We start from the raw sequence: 18,951 nt of genomic DNA, 5'->3' as shown, positions 1-18,951 counted from the left end.
CCCACGTTACGCGACTCCAGGAATACAGGGAAACCCCACTGGGCTGGGCTGGGCAGGGGACAGGTGTGGGCACTGCGCCTCGTAAGGCGGTTTCCAAACAGCGGCTGTGCCCACGTTGAGCTGCACACTTCTGGGCTGCCTGCAGAGTCACCCAGTCACAGTGACCACTGGTTGGTGGCCTGTGGGTGATGGCATCTTAGGAATGTGGGGTTGGGTCCTTGGCCATAGGACTGGGGGGCCAGGGCGAGGGACCGTGCTCACCTTCAGGAGTCCTGGACACGCTGGCTCACCCCGGACCTCACCCTGGCTGTGCTGCCTGCCCGTCCTGCCTGCCCTGGCTGCTGCCCCCGTGTGGGGCCTTCTGGCTTCCCAGGCTGCTCCCATGTCTGTCCCCGTGTCACAGCCCCCAGGGGCCAACCCTCAGCCTCTGCTGCCCTGACCTCACCGTGCTGCCTGCGCCCAGGACTCAGGCCGGCCTCCAGGTCCTTCGGCCCCTCCGCAGCCCCGAGCTCCCGCTGCATTTCCACACCCTGCAGCTGCCCCGCACAGCTGCAGTGAGCCCGGCCACCTCCCGGGCCCCTTCCAGGACTGGGCAGGCTCCCCGCAGGGGCTCGCTGGGCGCTCACCGCCAGGTTTCGGGAGGAGATCTCTGCCCTGTAGCTCCTGACGTCCTCCAGGTCCAGGGTGGCCGTCAGCACCTCCTGGGGAGATTCCAGAGAAGCACGTTTCCTTCCGTTTCTTTCCCCTACACGTAACTGCCTCGCTCACTGTGCTGTGTGGACGAGTCACATCTACAGAGAGCCTGGGACCTGTGACTCCTGGGGCCCAGGGACAGGGTGAAAAGCACCCTTGCCAACCTAGACCCTTCCTCTGTTTCCACCAGAGCCTCTGCTGCTTTCAGGCCCTGGCTAGTGATCCACCCATCCCAGCATGAGACGCAACTCTCCCAGTGAGCACAGGCAGGGACTTCCAGGGCAGCGCCTTTCTTGTGCAAAAGACACTCTGCACACAGCCAGGTGGAGATGAGATGGCTGGAGCTGCTGCGGCCGTCCTATGCCCATGAGCAGAGGCAGCCTGAGAAGGAAACCGACACGGGAAGGTGCAGTGGGGCCTGGCAGAGGTGGAGCCAGAGCCCTGGCCACCATGCCTGGGCCCTGACCTGGTGAGCCTGTGTCCAGGAGGTCACCTGCTCTGGCTCATTGTGGGGTCTGCTACTTGTGACATGGAGCAGAAAAGAGGTTTTAACTCACAGATATCATTCCTTTCTTTATGAACAGACATCACAGTCACCTGACATTCCTAGAATCTGTCACTTCAAACACAAGTATGGGACAGCAACAACAGCCTCTGTTCCCCACTGGGTGACGTGGGACACTGTGGTCACCTGGCTGGCCCCTGGCTCCCTCTACCTTGAATAGTGGGCCCTACTCAAGCTGGAAGACACTCATCAAGAGGAAGCAAACCAGGGGTCCCCATGCCCTGGGGCTCTCTGCTATCCCCCGAAAGGACGGGGGGCTGGGGCTGGCCCGAAGCCCAGGGTTCCATCCCCAGCACCACAGAGAAGACCCCGCAGCACAGGGAGGCACAAGCCACAGAGAACCAGGGCCGCATGGTGCCTTTTTCATGAAAGGTGACCCGTCCCACCGGAGTATCCAGGGAGCCAGACACCTGAGACCAGAACTGAGGGGTGAGGGCCTGGCAGGACGGACAGGCCAGCTGCCCGCAGCGAGGGCGCCGGGTGGCTCTGAGAAGCTGGCTCGTGGCCCGGAGTCACGGAGGGCAGCCTGGAGGCCCAGCCTCCGCGTTCAGCCTGAGGACGGCTCTGCCACCCCCCGTGCCGCAGGCCGGTCACTCTCTCCTACCTGTCCCTGAAGCTGTGGACAAGGTCAGAGGTGGGAACTGTAGTAGCCGGGGGATTCCACGCGCTGGGAATCACCTCCTTGCTCAAGGCAGATGCCGAGGATTAACCGGGGGCCGGGAACTGCAGGGCCTCCAAGGTGCCAGCCAGGGGTGGGCTGCAAAGAAGCCTGTGGCTTGGACATGTGGACAGGGTCTTGGCCAGGCCACCTGACTGGCAGGCAGTGCCCAGCATTCCTGCAGTAGGAGAGGCCTGAACCCATCTTTCCGCCTATGCTGTGGTTAACGCCAACTGACCAGGCCTCCAGGACGCTGCCGCTTGGAAAGCAGAACTCGGAGGACATGCCCAGAAGACCCCAAGGGTAGAGGAAGGTCCCCAGGCACCAAGCAGAGACTGCTAAAGCTGGCCCAAGTGCTCTGGGCAGGAAACCCCCCAAACACGAGGGATTCTTCTTGGGGTGACCTTCACAGGCTGCTGTGAGGTGCGTCCCCCTGAGAGCCCGAGGCGGCTACAGGAGGAGCCCGCTTGCTGCCCGGAGCGCAGAGGAAGCATGGCGGCCTGAGCGCTGCTCACACCTCACGCCCGGCTGGGCGGTCCCGGGAGACTCCGCACACCAGCCTCTGTGAGCTGCTCCCACGGCACAGCTGCCCAAGGCAGCGCCAAAGACTCGAGGTGAGCCTGGACCCTCCCTAGACCCTGCAGGAAAGGAACTGACATCTAATGTGACTCAACACACTGTCGTGGCCCCGCGAGGCTGTGGACCTTCTCTGAGCGGTGACCGGCTGCAGCGAGGTCCAGCTGCCGTCTCTGCATGCCCTCGGGGTGGTAAGGGCACTCGTGAGCACCCTGGGCACCTGGCCCTCACCGCTGCCATCTGTGAGCTCAAAGAGCCCCTGCCCCACCAGAGGGATGGGTCTCCACTGCTCCCTGGAGCGCAGGGCACTGTGGGTGAGACCTCATGTTAACACGCACTGTCCTGGAAAACCGCACACCTTAAAGGACCCCTCTGTTCCAGGGGACAATGTCCTCAGCCAGACACAGGGCCCTGAGTCTCCAATATGGCACCGGGCTCCACGCCTGTCATCCCTAAGAAGAGGTTTCCGTCCACCTGCTGAGAGTCACTCTAAGGAGCCCCTCGCATCCCGCAGGGCACAGCATCGCCCAGCCCCACATCCCCACGGAGGCTGTCCAGTGCCTGCGGCTCACCATTGGGTGAGTATGGCCTAGGTTCAACCCCTGTGGCCTGTGGCATGGCCTCCAGCCGTGCATGTGACTGGCAAGCTGTGCCCAGCTCACTCTTGGGTGCCCAGGCAGCAGTGCCCAGGCACAGTCCTCCCTCACCACCCACAGGTGGGCCACTGGGACAGGTGCCCCTGAACCAGGCACCAACCCGGGAGGTGTGAGACCACCCTCTGCACCACGCTCATTACCACGTCGTCCAGCGAGAACTGGGCCCCCTGGGCGAAGATGGCCCCGTTCATGGCGATCAGGGCACAGCCGTCGTAGTACAGCCGGTCGCCATCGCAGCCCTTCTGGTTGGCCAACAGGTAGATCCCGCCGTTCTGGAGAGGCAGAGGGGAACGGTCAGTGGTGGTCATCGCCCTCACCTCCACAGGCCCCATGGGGGAGGCCTGGCCATGCCAGACTCTCCCTGTCCCACCCATGTCACCCAGAGCTCCTCCCCACACAGCGCCTGTGGCAGGATGGCCCAGCGGCCGGGGTCCTCGTGGACCCCCCCCCGCCGCGGGCTGTGGGCAGCATGCCTCCACTCCCCACAGCGAGGTGCACTGACCCCAGTGCTCGGCCTGGCAGAGCCCGGGTTCAAGCCCACGGCAAGAAACCTGTCGCAGGAGTGACAAGTGCCTCTGTCCCTTGCTGTGCTCAAGTGCCCACTACAGTGGCCGACACGAGGACGCTCTCCTGTGTATTCCCTGAAACCAAGTCTCCCACCAACCAGAGGTGTCGACAGAGCCTGATTCCCAGGGGACCATGAGGGCTAGCAAGGCCACTCAAGGGAGCCCCAGGACGACGGCAGCCTGTGTTCCCTGAGTACAGGCCGTAATCATGGCCCCAAATTCCCACTATGCCTGGCCGGGCCCTGCCCTAGGAGCCAAGGCTGCAGAAGGCTCTGGGCTAGGGCTGGCCTGGGCAGCCCACCAGCAGCCCCTCCCAAGCCTACCTTGGTGGTGGCCATGGTCACCAGGTCCACCCTGGTGTGGGCTTTGCGCAGGACATGGTGGCTGCCTGAGGCGTTGGTGATGATCTCCACGCCGTCCAGGCCCATGTCCACGTGTGGGCTGTGGCGGAAGCACAGAAGACCAGCTGGGCTCCTTCAACTGCCCCTGGCAGCCCCTCCAGTTACCCCTCAGCAACTCCGCACCCTGCAGCTGTGACCCCAGGACATCTGCAAACCCCAGGTCCTCCTGCTGGTCCACGTGAGGTCATGGACTGGACAGCAGAGGGCCCAGCTGACCTGTGTGGTGTCCAGAGCTCCTCGCAGATCTCGCTCCCAATGCAGGTGTCCTGGGTGGCCAGCACCGCGTCTCCAAATGGCACCGTCTCCTGCAGGTGGAGAAGGCAGACTCAGCGGCCCTCCTGTCTGGGCTGCGTACTGACCCCAGCACTACACGTCCCAGGAGACCTCTGCGAGGGCCACCACGCTGAGCCAAGCCCACCCTGGGTCGTCCTCAGGCCAGGGTCTGCCAGCCCAGGGCTCCTCCTCTGCCGATCCCTAAAGGTCTCGAGTCACCCCAGGCACAGCCACAGCCGTGCTCTGAGCCGCTGTGGCTCAGGGGCAGGGCACTGCTCTGACTCACAGCCCCGAGCTCTGGTTCCACCCTCTGGACACTGTCACCAGCCAGTCTTCCCATCCCCTCCTCAAGGGGACTGCCCTGACCCCTTCCTGTCTCTGTCCTTGCTCCTCGGCCACCACGAGGCAAGCAGCCACCTCTCGCACAGGCCCAAAGCAACCAGGAGGAGCCTCTGGAGCCGAGCGCAGAACAGGTCCCCCTTCATGCCAGTCGCCTCAGGTGGGTGTCCAGCAGGGAAGCTGGCCAAGGACTGCCTCTGCCCTGCGACCACGGCTGCTCACCCGCCCCCTCCTCATCCAAGAGATGCAGCAGCAAGGGGACACCAGAGCCCCTTCCCCAGGGACTCAGTGGAGATCTGACACAGTCCTCCCAGGGGTGAGCGTGCAGAGGCCAGGTCCTGCCTCGTGGAGGGAAGGAGAGCAGCGGTGGGGGTGGGGGTGGGGAGAAGCGACTCCCAAGACCCCACCGCGCTCGGCACCCAAGTCCCTCCTTGGTTTGCCTCTAACGCCAGCCACGGAGCCTCCTGTGACTCTGTCCGTGAGCTCCCGCCCACGCAGCCCGCCGTTAGCTGGCAGAGGTGAGTGTGGCTAGGAGGCGAGTGTCCAGGGCAGGACTCACCTGCTGAGTCAGGTCCTGCAGCATCCGAGGGAGGAAGTGCTCCTCTGTGTGCCTGGAAGGGAACACTGCAGCTCTGAGGCCGGAAGGGACACGGACGGAGCACGGCCTCCAGCCTGGACAGACGCACACGGCCCCCAGCCCGGGCGGAGCACAGGCTCCCAGCCCAGGTGTCCCAGGTGTCCACAGAGCCCGGCAGCCCTCCAGGGCACTGTGACTCCTGTCTAAGGTAAACAGGACAGCAAGGAGCAAAGTGGACGGCTGCCTGGGCGCTCCTCCGGGGCAGCGGCTGTGCCTGTGGGCCTGAGCTCAGCAGCTCCATCCTGGGCGCGTGGCTCTCTAGTGCAGCATTCCCAGCCACAGCCCGTGACGGGAAGCTCCCGTGCCATTAGCCCGCACGCTGACCCATGCCGTCAGCTCCCGTGCCGTCAACCCGCACGCTGACCCACGCCATCAGCTCCCGTGCCGTTAACCCGCACGCTGACCACACCGTCAGCTCCCGTGCCGTCAACCCGCACGCTGACCCATGCCGTCAGCTCCCGTGCCATCAGCCCGCACGCTGACCCATGCCGTCAGCTCCCGTGCCGTTAACCCGCACGCTGACCCATGCCGTCAGCTCCCGTGCCGTCAACCCGCACGCTGACCACGCCGTCAGCTCCCGTGCCGTTAACCCGCACGCTGACCCATGGCTTTGGTGAGATGGTGAATGACGCCGCACATCCACAGGATGGGCAGGGGCCAGGGCAGTGGGCTGGGAGGCCCAGAAGGGCACCAAGGGTGGTGGTGGACACACAGTTTACACCCTAGCTTCAGGTGGGCTCACGAGATGCACCAGACAGACGTGCCATCCTATAACGAGCACTCCTGCCCCACCTGCGGGTCCCGTGATGGCCACGTGGCTGCACCAAAAGTCTCCTCCCTTCCTTCTTGGTCCAAGCAGACACCCAGTGAGAACCTGGTCAGGAAGTGGACCTGCCCAGGGCCATCCCCACTCCCGCCCAGGGCCAGCTCCGTGGCCCCCTTTGCAGGTGGCTCCAGGCTTCTCGCCCTGCTTTAGGGGGCTGGGACATCACAATCAAAAGTCACTGGTGATGCTGCCTCAGCTGGCCCGACGGCTCTGCTGGGGACGCCCTCCCTGCTGGGTGTGCTGTGGCGTCCTCTGCTTGTCCTCCCAGAGGATCTCCCTGCGGATGCCTTGGAGGGCACCTGAGCCAAGAAACCACTCTGGCCATGCTACGGTGAGCGTCCATGGCCCCGGGAGCCTCAGGGCTCCTACGGTGCTGCAGTCATGGGATGCTGGGGCTGGGAGTCCATCCCAGAGCATCAAGACAACGAGCCGCTGCTGAGCCCTCAGCAGGCGGAAGCAGGGCCTGGTGACTTCCCCGTGAGGCTCTGCGGTGGCACCTTGAACCTGACGCACTCGGTGCTGAAGCAGGCTGTGATGACCTGGCCGTTTCACTGTCACCATCTGGCTGTTCCCAGAAGGTAAACCTCCTGCCTTTTCTAACTGCACCAAAATGCAAGCTGTGGCTGCTCCAGCGCAGTGTCCCGGCCACCCCTGCCACAGGCAGAGCGAGATGGGCACTACTCTGGAGGGTGCCATGGGACAGCAGGGCACTCATGTGACAGAAGAGGAAAGGGAATGAGCTGTGCCTGCACAGGACAGGTGGGTCCCAACAGCAGCCTCAGGACAGCGAGCAGAAGTCGGCCTGCAGACGGAGCCGGGCCAAAGAGTAGGAGAGGTGCCAGGGAACCCGCCGCACAGGAGAGTGTTAGGGATAAACAGCAGGAAGACCAACGGATGAAGAGACAGCAGGTCAGAGAGAGGGGAGAGACGGGGAGGCAGGCGGGGCGTGATGTGCTCAGGACTGAGGTCCCCGAGGAAGAGGACAAAAGCAAAAGAACAAGACCCTTGAGTGCAGAGACCAAGCAGACCTCCCTGAAGTGACGGCATGGAGCCAGACACTCAGTCCCCATGGCGAAGGAGAGCTGTCCCTGGACCTCAAGGAGACGGTGACACCCCAGGACTCCTAGCAAACAGCCGGCCCCCACGATAGCAAACCCGGCTGGCCGGAGCCTCCCTCTAGCATTCCTTACGCAGAAGGGCCAGCGCGTGGGGGCCTGGAGGTGGGCCCTCAGAGCAGGCCAATGCACACGCCTGGGGGAGCAGGTGCCCTGTCGGAGCCCAGGTGTGTGCCCTGGCCCTGACACACGGTCCACCGGGGCCCTGGCTTGCTCTGGAACTTGGCATTGGCAGAGCTGCCCCGCACACTCTGTGAGGGAGATCCTCCTGAGGCCGCCCGGTACACTGAGTGCAAGGTGGATGGCCAGTGGCCACGGGAGCCCCTCACATGAGGTCAAGAAGCCAGTGACCACCCACGCGAGACCCCTCTCCAGCACCAGCAAGCCAAAGGGCAGTCCTGGAGCAAGTCACAATCATGAAGAGAAGTTCTTTGTCACCTAGAGCTCTTTCCCAGGACCTGCCCAGCAGTGACGGGGACACTGTTCTAGAAATGTGGCCCCCGGATGTTGGCGTGAGTATGGAAAGGAGGGGGATCGGCAGCCCCTGACCGGGAGACCAGGGTGACGAACAGAGCCAGCCGAGACGCACAGAACCCACTAGGGCATCGGCAACAAGGCACACTCGAAAGCCACACGCCTCGTACGCAGGAACACCAGCCACCGGAAACCCCACGTCAGCGCCTCCGCCCACCTCGGAACACAGGGACCCTGTAACGAGGAGAGGGACCGGGCTCCTCGAAGGGCGCGCTCACCTTTGGGGTCTGCAGGTCTGGGGTGCTCTGGCTGCCTCAGCAGTGAGCCCCTACCCAAGGCCAGGGAGGCGGACAGCCACCGTCAGAGCACCAGATGGCCCTCCCCGGGAGGGAGAAGGATCACTCAGGATGTCAGCGGGCTGACCGAAGACCTGACGCTGCCCAAAGACCTGACGCTGCCCACTCAGGGTGCAGTGTCACCTGACGTGACTGCCCACCACTGACCCCGGCAGCCTGGCTGCGCTGTGATCAGCAGACTGAAAGGTCACGCTGAGGTGACGGGCAGCCAGCTCCCGTGTCCATGACCCGGACCAGGACCATGGAGGTGAAGGCCTTTATTCGCATCCAACCAGCGGCCACCGAACTCACCGGCTCCTGGACCACGGGGTGAACCAGCGCAGCTCCCGGTAGTTGGCCTCGTTGGCCAGGGCCATCTTGGGTCTGATGAGCAGGATCCGCCTAGAGACAGGAACGGGCTCACTCGGCGCTCCGAGCCACCGCCACAGAGGACTGGGCACCGCCACACAGAGCCAGCCCGAGACTGCAGCCCCACACAAATCCCGTCCCTGCAAGGCAGCCCCTGACAGCCCCACCCACCCAATGGGCAGCCCTGGGGGGCTGGGCTTGGCAGGTGCCCTCTGCTGGACATGGACCAGGGGTGCGAGGAGACACCCTGCCTAGCCCAGTGTCCAGGTAGCACACAGGCCCCAGGGCCCACCCTCTGGGGTGCATTGGCCCCACTGGGGATACCTCCAGGGGAGTCTCCGGCATGGGTCCACCAGCTCCAGCCCAGAGCAGGGAGGGGCCCAGGCCACCCTCCCCGGGGCCACCCACCTGTTGAGAAAGATGACTCGGCAGTTGTAGCGGACATTGCGGTGCATCACGGGCCTGCAGAGGAAGAGGCCATGTGTCTATCCTCTTAGGAAAGCCACATGTGGAGGGCGGGCCACGCGGACCCCAAGCCACTCCAGTTTAGAAAGCTGAAGTTTGCCACGAGCTGCTCCACTGTGAGTGCCAGCGCCAGTCAGTGCCAGTCGGTGCCAGTCGGTGTGACGCTAGACCCTGTTTGCATAGGCACACACCCACCGCCCCCAGCACGACCTCAGGCACCATGACTTACTTGTGCTGATGGAAAGTGGCCACCCGTGGGCGCACGGAATCCAACAGAAGCACATGAACTGCAAAGCCAGGCCCAGAGCTCTGGGGCACACCAGGCGGCAGCGAAGCAGGCCCCTGACCTGGGCCCTCGGCAGGAGGCCCCTGACAGGAGGGGCACCCGAAACTGGACAGGACAGCACTCTGACCCACGGGCCCATCACCTCCCACAGGCCTTGCTCAGGAAAGCCAAGCAGCAACAGACCTCTGATTCTCTGTCCCTGGGACTTAACTTGTGACCAGGACGCGAGGCCATTTCAAGCTGGTCACTGAGGACACTCTGAAACTGCGACCCCTGACACTCTGCCCAACTGGCCCATCAAAACCCACATCGGACCACCCAGAGACGCTGCCTTTGCTCGGGGCTCTGTGTCCCGTGACCTGCAGCCCCTCAGCCCTCTCTTGGCCTTTCTGTGACCTGTGACACCAGGGCAGCGTGACCTGGGGCTTGGGTGCTACCCACATTAGCAATCACGACGGAGTGGAATAAAGCAGCCAGTGACGGGCCGGCTTCTGACCACCAGCTGGCCCATGGGTCCTCCACGGCTGCGATGACCGTGGTGTGGCTGTGAGTGCACTGTCACTCAGACCCTGGCACCAGGAAAGGCACACACGTGCTCGGTTGACGTATGGCTCAGCTGGCTCACAGCACCACCGCACGCACCGGGGTGGCTCTGGCCGCAGGACCCCGTGTCCTGGCTGGACGGAAGCCCCCTCAGCTCCCTCGGGGCACCGTGAGCCTCTCCCACAGCCTTCTCAGTCCTACCTCCTCCAACCAGTTCAAAGTGAGCGGAACCCGCCCTCCACTCAGGCAGCAGGGGCTACCTCTGTAAGGGAGCCCAGCAGATGGAGCGCACAGGCCTCTGTCCTCGGGCTCCTCCCGGCCCTCCTGGGATGTTCCCAGGCCTCGTGGGGCTGCCTGACCCACCCCTGCTGCCTGGCCACCTCACCGTGTGCACCAGCCCCTGGGTCTGCAGGTCCCCTGCCCAGCAGCCGCTCACATCACCTCGTGGGCACCTAGTACATCCCCAGCTGCAGACGAGAGGACCAGGGTGGAGTGGCTGGTGGCTTGATGGGGCCACTGGACTGGTTACAGCAGGGTAAAGGGCAGCAGAGTGGACACTGCCCCCCAGCCCAGCCTGAGTGACAGCCAGGAGGCTCAGGGCTGAGCTCAGCCCACACAGGGGACAGTGGTCCTCACAGGTGCTCACGCTGGCGAACTGAACAGGGCAAGCTCGTGCACACGGGGGCACGGGCCACATGAGGACGCAGGTCACACAGGGAGGGTCCACACGCAGCATCCACGAGGACAGAAAGGCACACCGTCAACAGCGGGGGCTTCAGAGCCGGCTCTCTGCCACAAGCTCAGGTTCCAGCCTTGCCACTGGCCGAGAGCACTGGCCTGATGCTTCCCCCCCACAATGGGGTCATAGGGCAGGAGGGGTGCAAGGACACCTCGGGCCCCCAGTCCTGGCCACAGCACCCCGACGGCCACCGTGAGCGACTTGCAGCTTCTAGCCCACTCAAGCCAAGCGAGACCAGGCTCCAGGATGGCGCAGTGTTCCCGGTCACGGAGGGTGCACGGGGAGCTGGATGGACGAGACCCTTGAATAAATGGGGCCTCAGCGAGCAGCTGCGCCGACTGCAGCAAGCCCCTGAACAACACAGGCACAGGCACCAACTGAACAGGAGCTGTCCCCACGTGGGGACTCCAAAGCTCATCACAGAAAGGGGATCAAACAGCAAAGAACACAGAAGTCCGCACGCCGTGCCCATCCTAACACAGGGCTCTCGAGATCAGTGAGAAGAGCCGCTAAAGGCAACAACAAGCCCGCAGCTCCCACAGGACTGCCACCCGCCACGAGCAGGAGAATCCCACCTCCCAACCAACAGGAAAATACCCACTTCCGCCAGGACTCACGCAAGCAACAGGCGGCTCCAGCCCCACCACCCTCAGCTCCCTCCCCTTCCTGGGGGAGCCAGCTCTGCGTGGCTCAGACGCCCCAGCCTCAGGGTGGTCTGAGAAGGCATTCCAGGTGCCAGGGTTCAGTGACGTCCCGATGCCCTCTCGTTCTGTCCAGAGCAGCTTGTGCATCCAGAGAAATGCCACATCTCAAATGAGAAGAATCTTCAAGACGTGGCCATCAATTGTCAAAAATTGGAAATTTAATAGGACTATAAAGCCCAGGCCAGCGGAGAAGACTCTGAGCAGAAGTAACAGCCATGACGCGGGGTCACCGGCTGAGCAGGCCCCCTCAGAGACGGCCCCACCCTGATTCCCAGCATGACTTCACATCACAGGCGGGATGAAGTCAAGGACGCCAAATCAGGGAGACGGCCTGGAGTGCCGGGCAGCCCAGAGGAAGCACAGGGTCCCCTGGGAGGTGCCGTCAGGGAGGAGGTGGGGCCCGAGGATGCTGGTGGCGGGAGCAAGAACCCCCAGGCGAGGGAGGCAGGTCCCAAGGCTCCTCCAGGCCTGCGGGACCACCAGGCTTCTGTGACCCTGTGTCATACAGGCCACTGGTGTTCCTCAGGCGGGAAGGGGCTGGGCACAGACCCACCCACATGCTGCTGAGGAGAACCCCTGAGCAGACGTCACCTGAAGGTCATGAGGCAGCAGACACACTTCAGGTGTGGACGCCGCAGCCTTGCTGCAGTGGTGGGGCCCGGTCCTGGGAGCTGCCCTTTCTCTGGGCCTGCCCTCCCACACACTCACACGGGCACTTACATCCCCACGTCACAGATGATGTCCTGGGTGACCGGAGACGCCAGGAGGGCCGCCAGCACTTGGAGCGAATGCAGGAGGGTGTCCGACTCGTAGTAGTGGTCCCAACACCCGTAGCCACTGCAGGGAGGGGCAGGGAGGGGCAGGGGTGGCTGTCAGCAGTGGAGGCCCAGGCCAGCTCTCCAAGCCCCCAGGCACGTCCACCTTGCAGCCAGCAGCAGGCGCCCCGCCACAGCCACCAGGCACGTCACGGGAGATTCCTGGTTACTATGAGGAGCGCCTGCCCTTTAGTGGCCCAAGTCACCTGACCTTCAAGGAAAGAACCAAAAGAAACAAAGGTGGACCCGCCAAAAACGTCTGCCAAGGAAGACCATGGACGGCCACTCGGCCGCCTGCTGTGGGCTGGACGGTGGCCCCCAACGTCTCTCACGTCCTAACCTCGGGGCCTGTGCCTGCGGCCTCGCTTCAGAGAAGGAGTCTCTGCAGACACAGTGGAGTCAAGGTGTTCAGATGCGGTCAGCCTGGACTTTCCTGGGTCTCCTTAAATGACCAGTGTCCTTATAGCGGTGGACAAGAGCGAGACCAGAGAAGGGGAAGGCCATGCAGAGGGAGGCAGAGACAGTGAAGTGGCCACAGGCCAAAGGATGCAGAGCCCCGGGGGCTGAAGCAGCGCGAGGACCCTCCAGGACCCTAAAGAGAGAGCGAGACTCTGCTGCACCTCGAGTTTGGCCTCCTGGGCTCCTACGCTGCCAGGGAATGCATTTCTGTCATTTCAAAACACTCCATTTGTGGCACTTGGTCCCGGCAGCCCGGGACACTAACGCCGTGCTCCATGGTGCCACAGACTGTGAGGAGTGCTCCCAGTACCTTCTGACAGTAAAACGTAGACAATCCGTACGAATCCCCAACACCTTTGCCTTTCTGCACTGCGGCAGCCTGGACGCCGACCGGGCATGTGCCACAGAGACCCAATCTGGCGCCTGCTGCGTTTAACGCTGGGAAAGCCTCTCCTGCCCCTGCCTGGTGCTCAGATGAGAGTGGCACTCAGGAGAAGCCACGAGGGCCCGGCCCCAGGATGCCCTTCTCCCCCATAGCGACAACACGGAATGTCTAATGCCAGGTGGCCAGCCACCAGTGACTGCACCCCTTCAGCTGGCCAGCAGCGGGAGGAGCCCTGTATGACAGCGGCTGGTCAGTAAGTGCCTGGGACCCAGATGGCCAATGACCTTCCATCGGCAAGGCCAGCTCAGAGAAAATAGCCGCCCTTCCAGGTGAGAGCCCTAGGTCCATGAATCAGAGGTCCACCTTCTGTTCCCGGATGTCCCACACAGGAGCTGGACCCCAGGCCAATAAGAACAAGAGTGGGGCTTGATGACGTGACCGGGCTCCTCTCCTGCCTGAGTCCCCTTCCTCTTTGTCAACAAGGCAAATGTTGAAGGGAAGCCTGCTCAGAATGCTGTGACCGTGTGAAGCCAGCAGGGCTGCCAACCCCCGACACAAACACAGCACCCGGGGGTCTTGGTTAGAATCCTCCCTGGCAACGGTCAGGCCAGAGGACGGGGCTGCACTGCACCTGGCAGGGAAAGGAGCAACAGGCACACGGGCCAAGTCAGGAGCTCAGGAGCAGAAGCCACGTGGCCTCGGGTGACTGTGAGTCCCAGGTCCCTGGCAGTTAGAGTCTTCAGAATTAAAGGAGGGGTGTGTAAGTTCCCTGGGGTGGTCTGGGAGAAGCAGGGCCACGTGAAGTCATCAAAACCTTAACCTGATTAACCAAATGAACTTGGAAGGACAGAAAGCTGCCTTAGAACCACCCAACAGCACCTGAGAGAGGACAGTGCCTGCTTCCTCTAGGTCCAGAAACCAGAGCCAATGACGGAAAGGGACCAAGGCACGGATGGCCTTCCAGTTTCCACAGGGGCCCCGAGGACAAGTGAGGCCAGCACAGCGCAGAGGCACGGGGTCCAGGTCAGAAAGAACCGCAGCTGGTGAGGGGCTCACAAGCAGTAACCCTCTCATTATTTTTTAACTAGACACCAGAAAAGAATCAAGGATCCATTTTCTTGATTCTTGCAAAAAGGTGTAGAGGACACAGCCTTTGAGCTTGCTCACGGGAAGCCCCTGAGATCAGCAACAGAATCCCTGTGGCCAACGTGCAAACCAAGACCCGTGGTGTCTTAGTCACCACGGCTGCCACAGCACAGCATCCAGACTGGGTGACTGACACCCAGCAGAAACCAGCTGCACACCGCGCAAGCTCCGCCCGTCGTCCTGGAGAGGGCTGCTCTAGACTTCCAGGTGGCTCACACGTTGCGGGGGAAACAGGCTCCCTCAGGCCTTTTTTATAAGGGCAGCGATCCCACTGACCATGGCCAATGTGTGTTCCCAAGGTTGAGACACCATGGCCCCGGGCATCAGGTGTCAACATGTGAATACTGGTGGGGGGAGCACGGACGCTGAGACCACAGCACCGGGGCACGGGTGACCGGGTGCACCCCAGTTTTAAAGTCAGCTCCACCTGGTAAAGCTGGGTTCCTCTAATGACTCCGTGCAGGATGATGCAGGAGTCTGGAATCACCAGCGTCCCTGGGCCTGTCTCATTCAGGTGTCCAGTGGCATCAACCCCATCCGCAGGCAGGTTCCTGACAGCCTCCTAAGTGGGCTTGGCATCTCGGCCCTGGTTGGTCCCACTGCTTCCTGCCCTCTCAGCGAGAAAGACCACTGGCTGCCCGCCGGGCTGTGGGTGTGTTCTCACCAGATTTCCAGCTCCGGTCCAAGCCTGTATCTTGCTCCTCTGTTTTTAGCAATTTCAATACCTGTATGTACAGAGAAGGGGGCAATTTCACTCCTACAACCCGTCCACGGGCAGAAAAAGCCTGCTGCTGCGGTAGGTGTGGCTGAAAAATCACTCCTCTGTGATGTCCTGATCCCTCGTGGCCAGTTCTCCTGTAAATAGCAAGGCCGCAGAGGCCAGCACACACCTGCACACGAGCAGGAAATGAGAAACAGGGAGGGCCTGCAGGCTGACCCTTGGCCCCACGGAGGAGGAGGAGGTCACACCCTGTAAGCTCATGGACAAGTGGGTGCCAAGACCAGCTGCAAGAAGAGGCTGGTGACCAAGGTGGTGCTAGCATCGGGCTTCAGGAGCAGCTGCCAATGTGAAGTCATGGGAGGAGGGAAGGAGAGGACAGTGGAGCAGAGACCACTCTATACACCTAAGATGGCCTCACTCACCCCACTGAGATCTGCTCTGAGGAAGTGAAAGGAGGTTGATACATGGATTAAAAAAAAAAAAAAAGCCAGTAATATGTTATCACTTGAAGCACTGGAGTGACCACACCTGTAGGTCTGCCTTCATTAGCCCCAGTTTGGGCACAGGTCATCAAGGGTAGGCTTACACGAATGCAGTTATATAGTGACCACTCAAAACCCACTCTTCTCTGAGCTGACAGCTCTCCCCTCCCTCTACTTCCCTCTCAGGAAGGCTTTTCCCAATGCCCACCCATCAGGAAGGTCCTCTGGGACCAGAGACCCTCCCATCTCTGGTGTCTGCACAGCATCCTGGCCAGTGGCCACATACCCCTCCAACCTGGAGGATGGGCAGCTCTGCCCAGCCTGGCCACCGGGACCCCAGAGACATCTGAAGGCAGGTGCACCCTCGATCTTCCCCACCTCCACCTCTGGGGCAGACTTCTCTCAACTTGTGCCTCAACGTGTCCCCCCCTCCCCACAAACCAGGAGGATCTGGGCACTTGACACTGACGAGTCCACTATCCACTGTCCTATCTGTCCCCACTTCCACGGCTGCGAGTTTCTCCAGGGCAAAGCAGTGCGCACGACGGGACGAGACCGGCGCGGCTGGACTGTTCTTTCCTGTCTCCCGCCGCCCCCAGACTCACTCTTTAAAATTCTTTGCAAATTGCCCTCGAAGTCCAGGGCCCACTGGTTGAGGGCGCAGGTGGCTACGGTCACCTTCCGGCCCATCGTGGCCGCAGTCACTCAGGAGGGAGGCCGGCCGGAGGGCGGCAGGTCCCGCTGTCCTCCAAGCTGGACAGGCAGCCCTGGCGCCTGCCCTTCCGGACCGCCCCTCTCTGACCTCGCCGCGACCCGCCGCGGACCGCCCCTCAAACCAATCACGGGTCCGAACTGAAGAACCGCTGAGGAAGGCCACGCCCCTGCCCGGGTCGGCGAATCACGGGCCAGAGACCTGCAGAGTCGCCGCGGCAGGCTCCGCCCACAGCGGAGCTCGGATGCGCCTGCGCAGCAGAAGATCCTCCTAAACGTCGCTGTTTAGCCACGTTAGGTAACGTGAAAATTATAACACCCGCTCCGTGCCCGAAATAATGCATTGTCAATGCTGCCGGGAGCCTGGGCGAGGCTCACACCGCGCCTCCCCGCCTCCCCGCCTCCCCGTACCCACAGCGCTCCGAACGCCGTGTCTGTCCCTCTAGATCCCGCTCTCCTCCCTAACCAAGCGTTAGGTAACCCTACGCAAGGAAGATCTGCCTTGCTTCTCTGAAACTGTACACAAACTACACTTTAACGTGATTCTGTAATTGGTTTCTCCCCGTTAGGTTAGATACATCCTTTTGATCATTTTTCTGCAGTTTGGTAATCCATCGTAGGAATAAAGCCCAGTGTGTCCTCTCAGTAATGAATGGGCATCTACTTTGAAGCACTTTGCTGACATGCGAGCATGCCCACAGCTGCTGTTTCCGCCACAGCGGTCTCTGCAGACACGGGCCAGTTTCTCCAGCGCTTTGCTGAGTGGCAGGGTGTGAACATGTTCACCTTTATGAACCACACTACACCTCTTCTCCAGGTGTCTGTACCGAGTCCTACGGGCAGTTTTCCATTTCATTTTGTGTCTGTGCACCCAGGGCCGGAATGCCTCCCCCCCACCCCCGCTGTGAATAACTAATTGCCTCCGTCATCGCTGGGATCCTCAGTCCCTCCCTCCTGTGTTCCAAAGCTACTTCTGTCCCATGTGTACTTATTTCACATTTTTTAAAATCACTTTTTGCACTTTTAAAGTAATGCTTGTTCTTGACAATTTGGAGACTCCAGAAAAGCACAAGAATGTTGTATGTGTTCATTTAGTCCCAACTTCCTTTCCTTGGGATAGTTTTCTTCCCCCAAATCAAAGGGACTGCTTTCTTTGCTCCTTCAGATTTCTGCTCAGTATCTGCAGCCAACATGGCTAATCCAGGGCTCGCTGCCTCAGAAAATGAGGGAGTTTTAATACCAAGCCGTTGATGGATGGGCCCTAACCACCTGCCAGGCGTTGACTGTAAGAGCAGCTCACAATGGTAAACGTGTGTCTTTTGCAGCTCAGAGCATCTCCCAAGGACCTGGGAGTGGTTCTCAAGAATGTAACCATCAACAGAATAAGATCTCAGTGTCTGAGACTCCAAGGGAGGACAGGATCCTGACTTTATTGTTGCTGGTCAGCGAGCACAGCTGGCCTCCCCTCTTCTATACAAATCAACCCTTTGTCCTTTCTACTTCTCTGGGAGGCCCTATGCTGCCCCTTAGTTACTTGCTTTTAGTTGACTTTAAAAATCACCAGTGCTGGAGGTCACAGAGCTGGGCAATGATTAGCCTCCCGCTTTTTTTGCTGTAGATAACACCTCTGACATGGGATTACAATGATGGTTGCCGGGGTGACTTTTCAGGGACTTGAAGGCTGTTTTTGTTGAAATCACTGACTCTTCACTTCAGCCTGTCTGATAGCTGACTTTTGGCAGCAGGAGGCCAAGAAGTCTATCCTCAGATCATACCGATACTGCCATTTTCTGGGTGTGCATCCCATAAAGGGCCTAGAAAATTGATTATGTGTATAATGGAGTCATTTTAGGTTAGGGAACCGTGTGGGCAGATGGAGCCATTTTTAAATTCCCTAACAGGTATGTAATCACAACTGTAGCTCTTTTCCATGCCCTCCCCAATTGTAAATTAGCGAATCTCTTAGATTGTACCCCCAAACTCTTCCTATCAGAGCCACAGGCAGTGCTTCCTTGGGGGTAAAACTGGAAGCCGGCCCCCCCACGTGTGCTTGCTCTGGTATTCTCTTAGGGGGCGCACTCTTCATCACAAGGACAACTGTGCCTTGCTAATCCAGTTTTAGCAAGTGCTTGATTTCTGACAATCGGTCCCTATTTCTAAGAGTATCATGGTGTCTTCAGCTAACTAATATTTCAAGGGGGAAATAGAAAACACGCACAAAGAATTAAGTGAGATGAACGAAGTGTGGCAAACTTTGCAGCTCCTGCACCCGGGCATAGGGGGTTCACCTTATGTCCCAACTTGTATTCATGCTGGACCTTTTCAAAATAAAACGCTGAGGAGGAGAACAAGCCCAGCTCGGTGAAGGACCTGACAGACCCCACTTCCAATAGGTCTGTCGCCTAGCTGCCAACCCCTCCAGGGGTTGTCTCACCTTGGCAAGGCTGGCCTGCATCCAGGGACTGGTGGCGGCAGGAGCACATGGCATGGCCATCCCAGACCATCAGGGCAATTCTAGGGGCTTCTTGGCCGCAGTTTCCGCAGGGGTCGACCACACGGTTCAGCTCGCGCTGTGTCTCGGCTGTTGCCGCTGCTCGGTCCTGCTGCTCCTAGCGGGGGCGCCTGTGTGGTCCCTAATAAGCACCGTCTCCTCGTGACAGCCCGCCAGTCCGCCCGGAGACCCCTAAGTAAAGCTGCTGCCTGTCCCCCTGGATTCTTACACGGCTGGACTTTTGGGTGCCATTTCTCACCTCTGGACACCTCTGGACATTGGTCATTTCATTTTGGTAACATAGGAAAATGTCCCCTCCGCTCCCCCACAAGGTGAGCTCAAGAGCAGGAATTGGGCCCATTTTGCTCTTTGCTGGTCACGCCGAGCTCGAAAGCGTGGAGCATCCTTGCAGGGAAGACACCGAGGCACCGGGAGACGCACGCCGCCCAGACGACCCGTGGCCACGAGGCCTCCCGGCTTCGTCCCGCTAGTCCCCGCCCCTTTCTGCGACCCAGCCCGGC

At 61.0% G+C, this 18,951-nt stretch overlaps 1 protein-coding gene across 4 annotated transcripts in view; it reads right to left on the bottom strand.

The window, feature by feature from the left end:
• The window catches only part of Nadsyn1 (NAD synthetase 1), a 30,574-nt gene extending 14,474 nt beyond the window's left edge, over positions 1–16,100 (bottom strand). Inside the window, exons 1-10 of one of the 4 annotated variants that reach the window (XM_015503311.2) lie at positions 15,834–16,043; positions 14,690–14,750; positions 11,941–12,057; positions 8,892–8,945; positions 8,427–8,516; positions 5,287–5,338; positions 4,332–4,420; positions 4,038–4,155; positions 3,289–3,420; positions 627–701 (exon numbers count right to left, since the gene is read on the bottom strand). In XM_015503311.2, coding sequence (XP_015358797.1) covers positions 627–701; positions 3,289–3,420; positions 4,038–4,155; positions 4,332–4,420; positions 5,287–5,338; positions 8,427–8,516; positions 8,892–8,945; positions 11,941–12,057; positions 14,690–14,750; positions 15,834–15,918 — 873 coding nt within the window. In that variant the 5' untranslated portion in view covers positions 15,919–16,043. Of the gene's footprint in view, positions 1–626; positions 702–3,288; positions 3,421–4,037; positions 4,156–4,331; positions 4,421–5,286; positions 5,339–8,426; positions 8,517–8,891; positions 8,946–11,928; positions 12,058–14,689; positions 14,751–15,833 lie in introns of all 4 variants that reach the window. The other 3 variants (XM_015503313.2, XM_048807846.1, XM_048807847.1) reach the window with 3 other exon arrangements.
• Positions 16,101–18,951: the final 2,851 nt, after the last annotated feature.

The sequence above is a fragment of the Marmota marmota genome, unplaced genomic scaffold (assembly GCF_001458135.2).
Source record: "Marmota marmota marmota unplaced genomic scaffold, marMar, whole genome shotgun sequence".
In the NCBI taxonomy this organism is placed as follows: Eukaryota; Metazoa; Chordata; class Mammalia; order Rodentia; family Sciuridae; genus Marmota; species Marmota marmota.
This window is presented reverse-complemented; position numbering and strand designations above follow the sequence as displayed.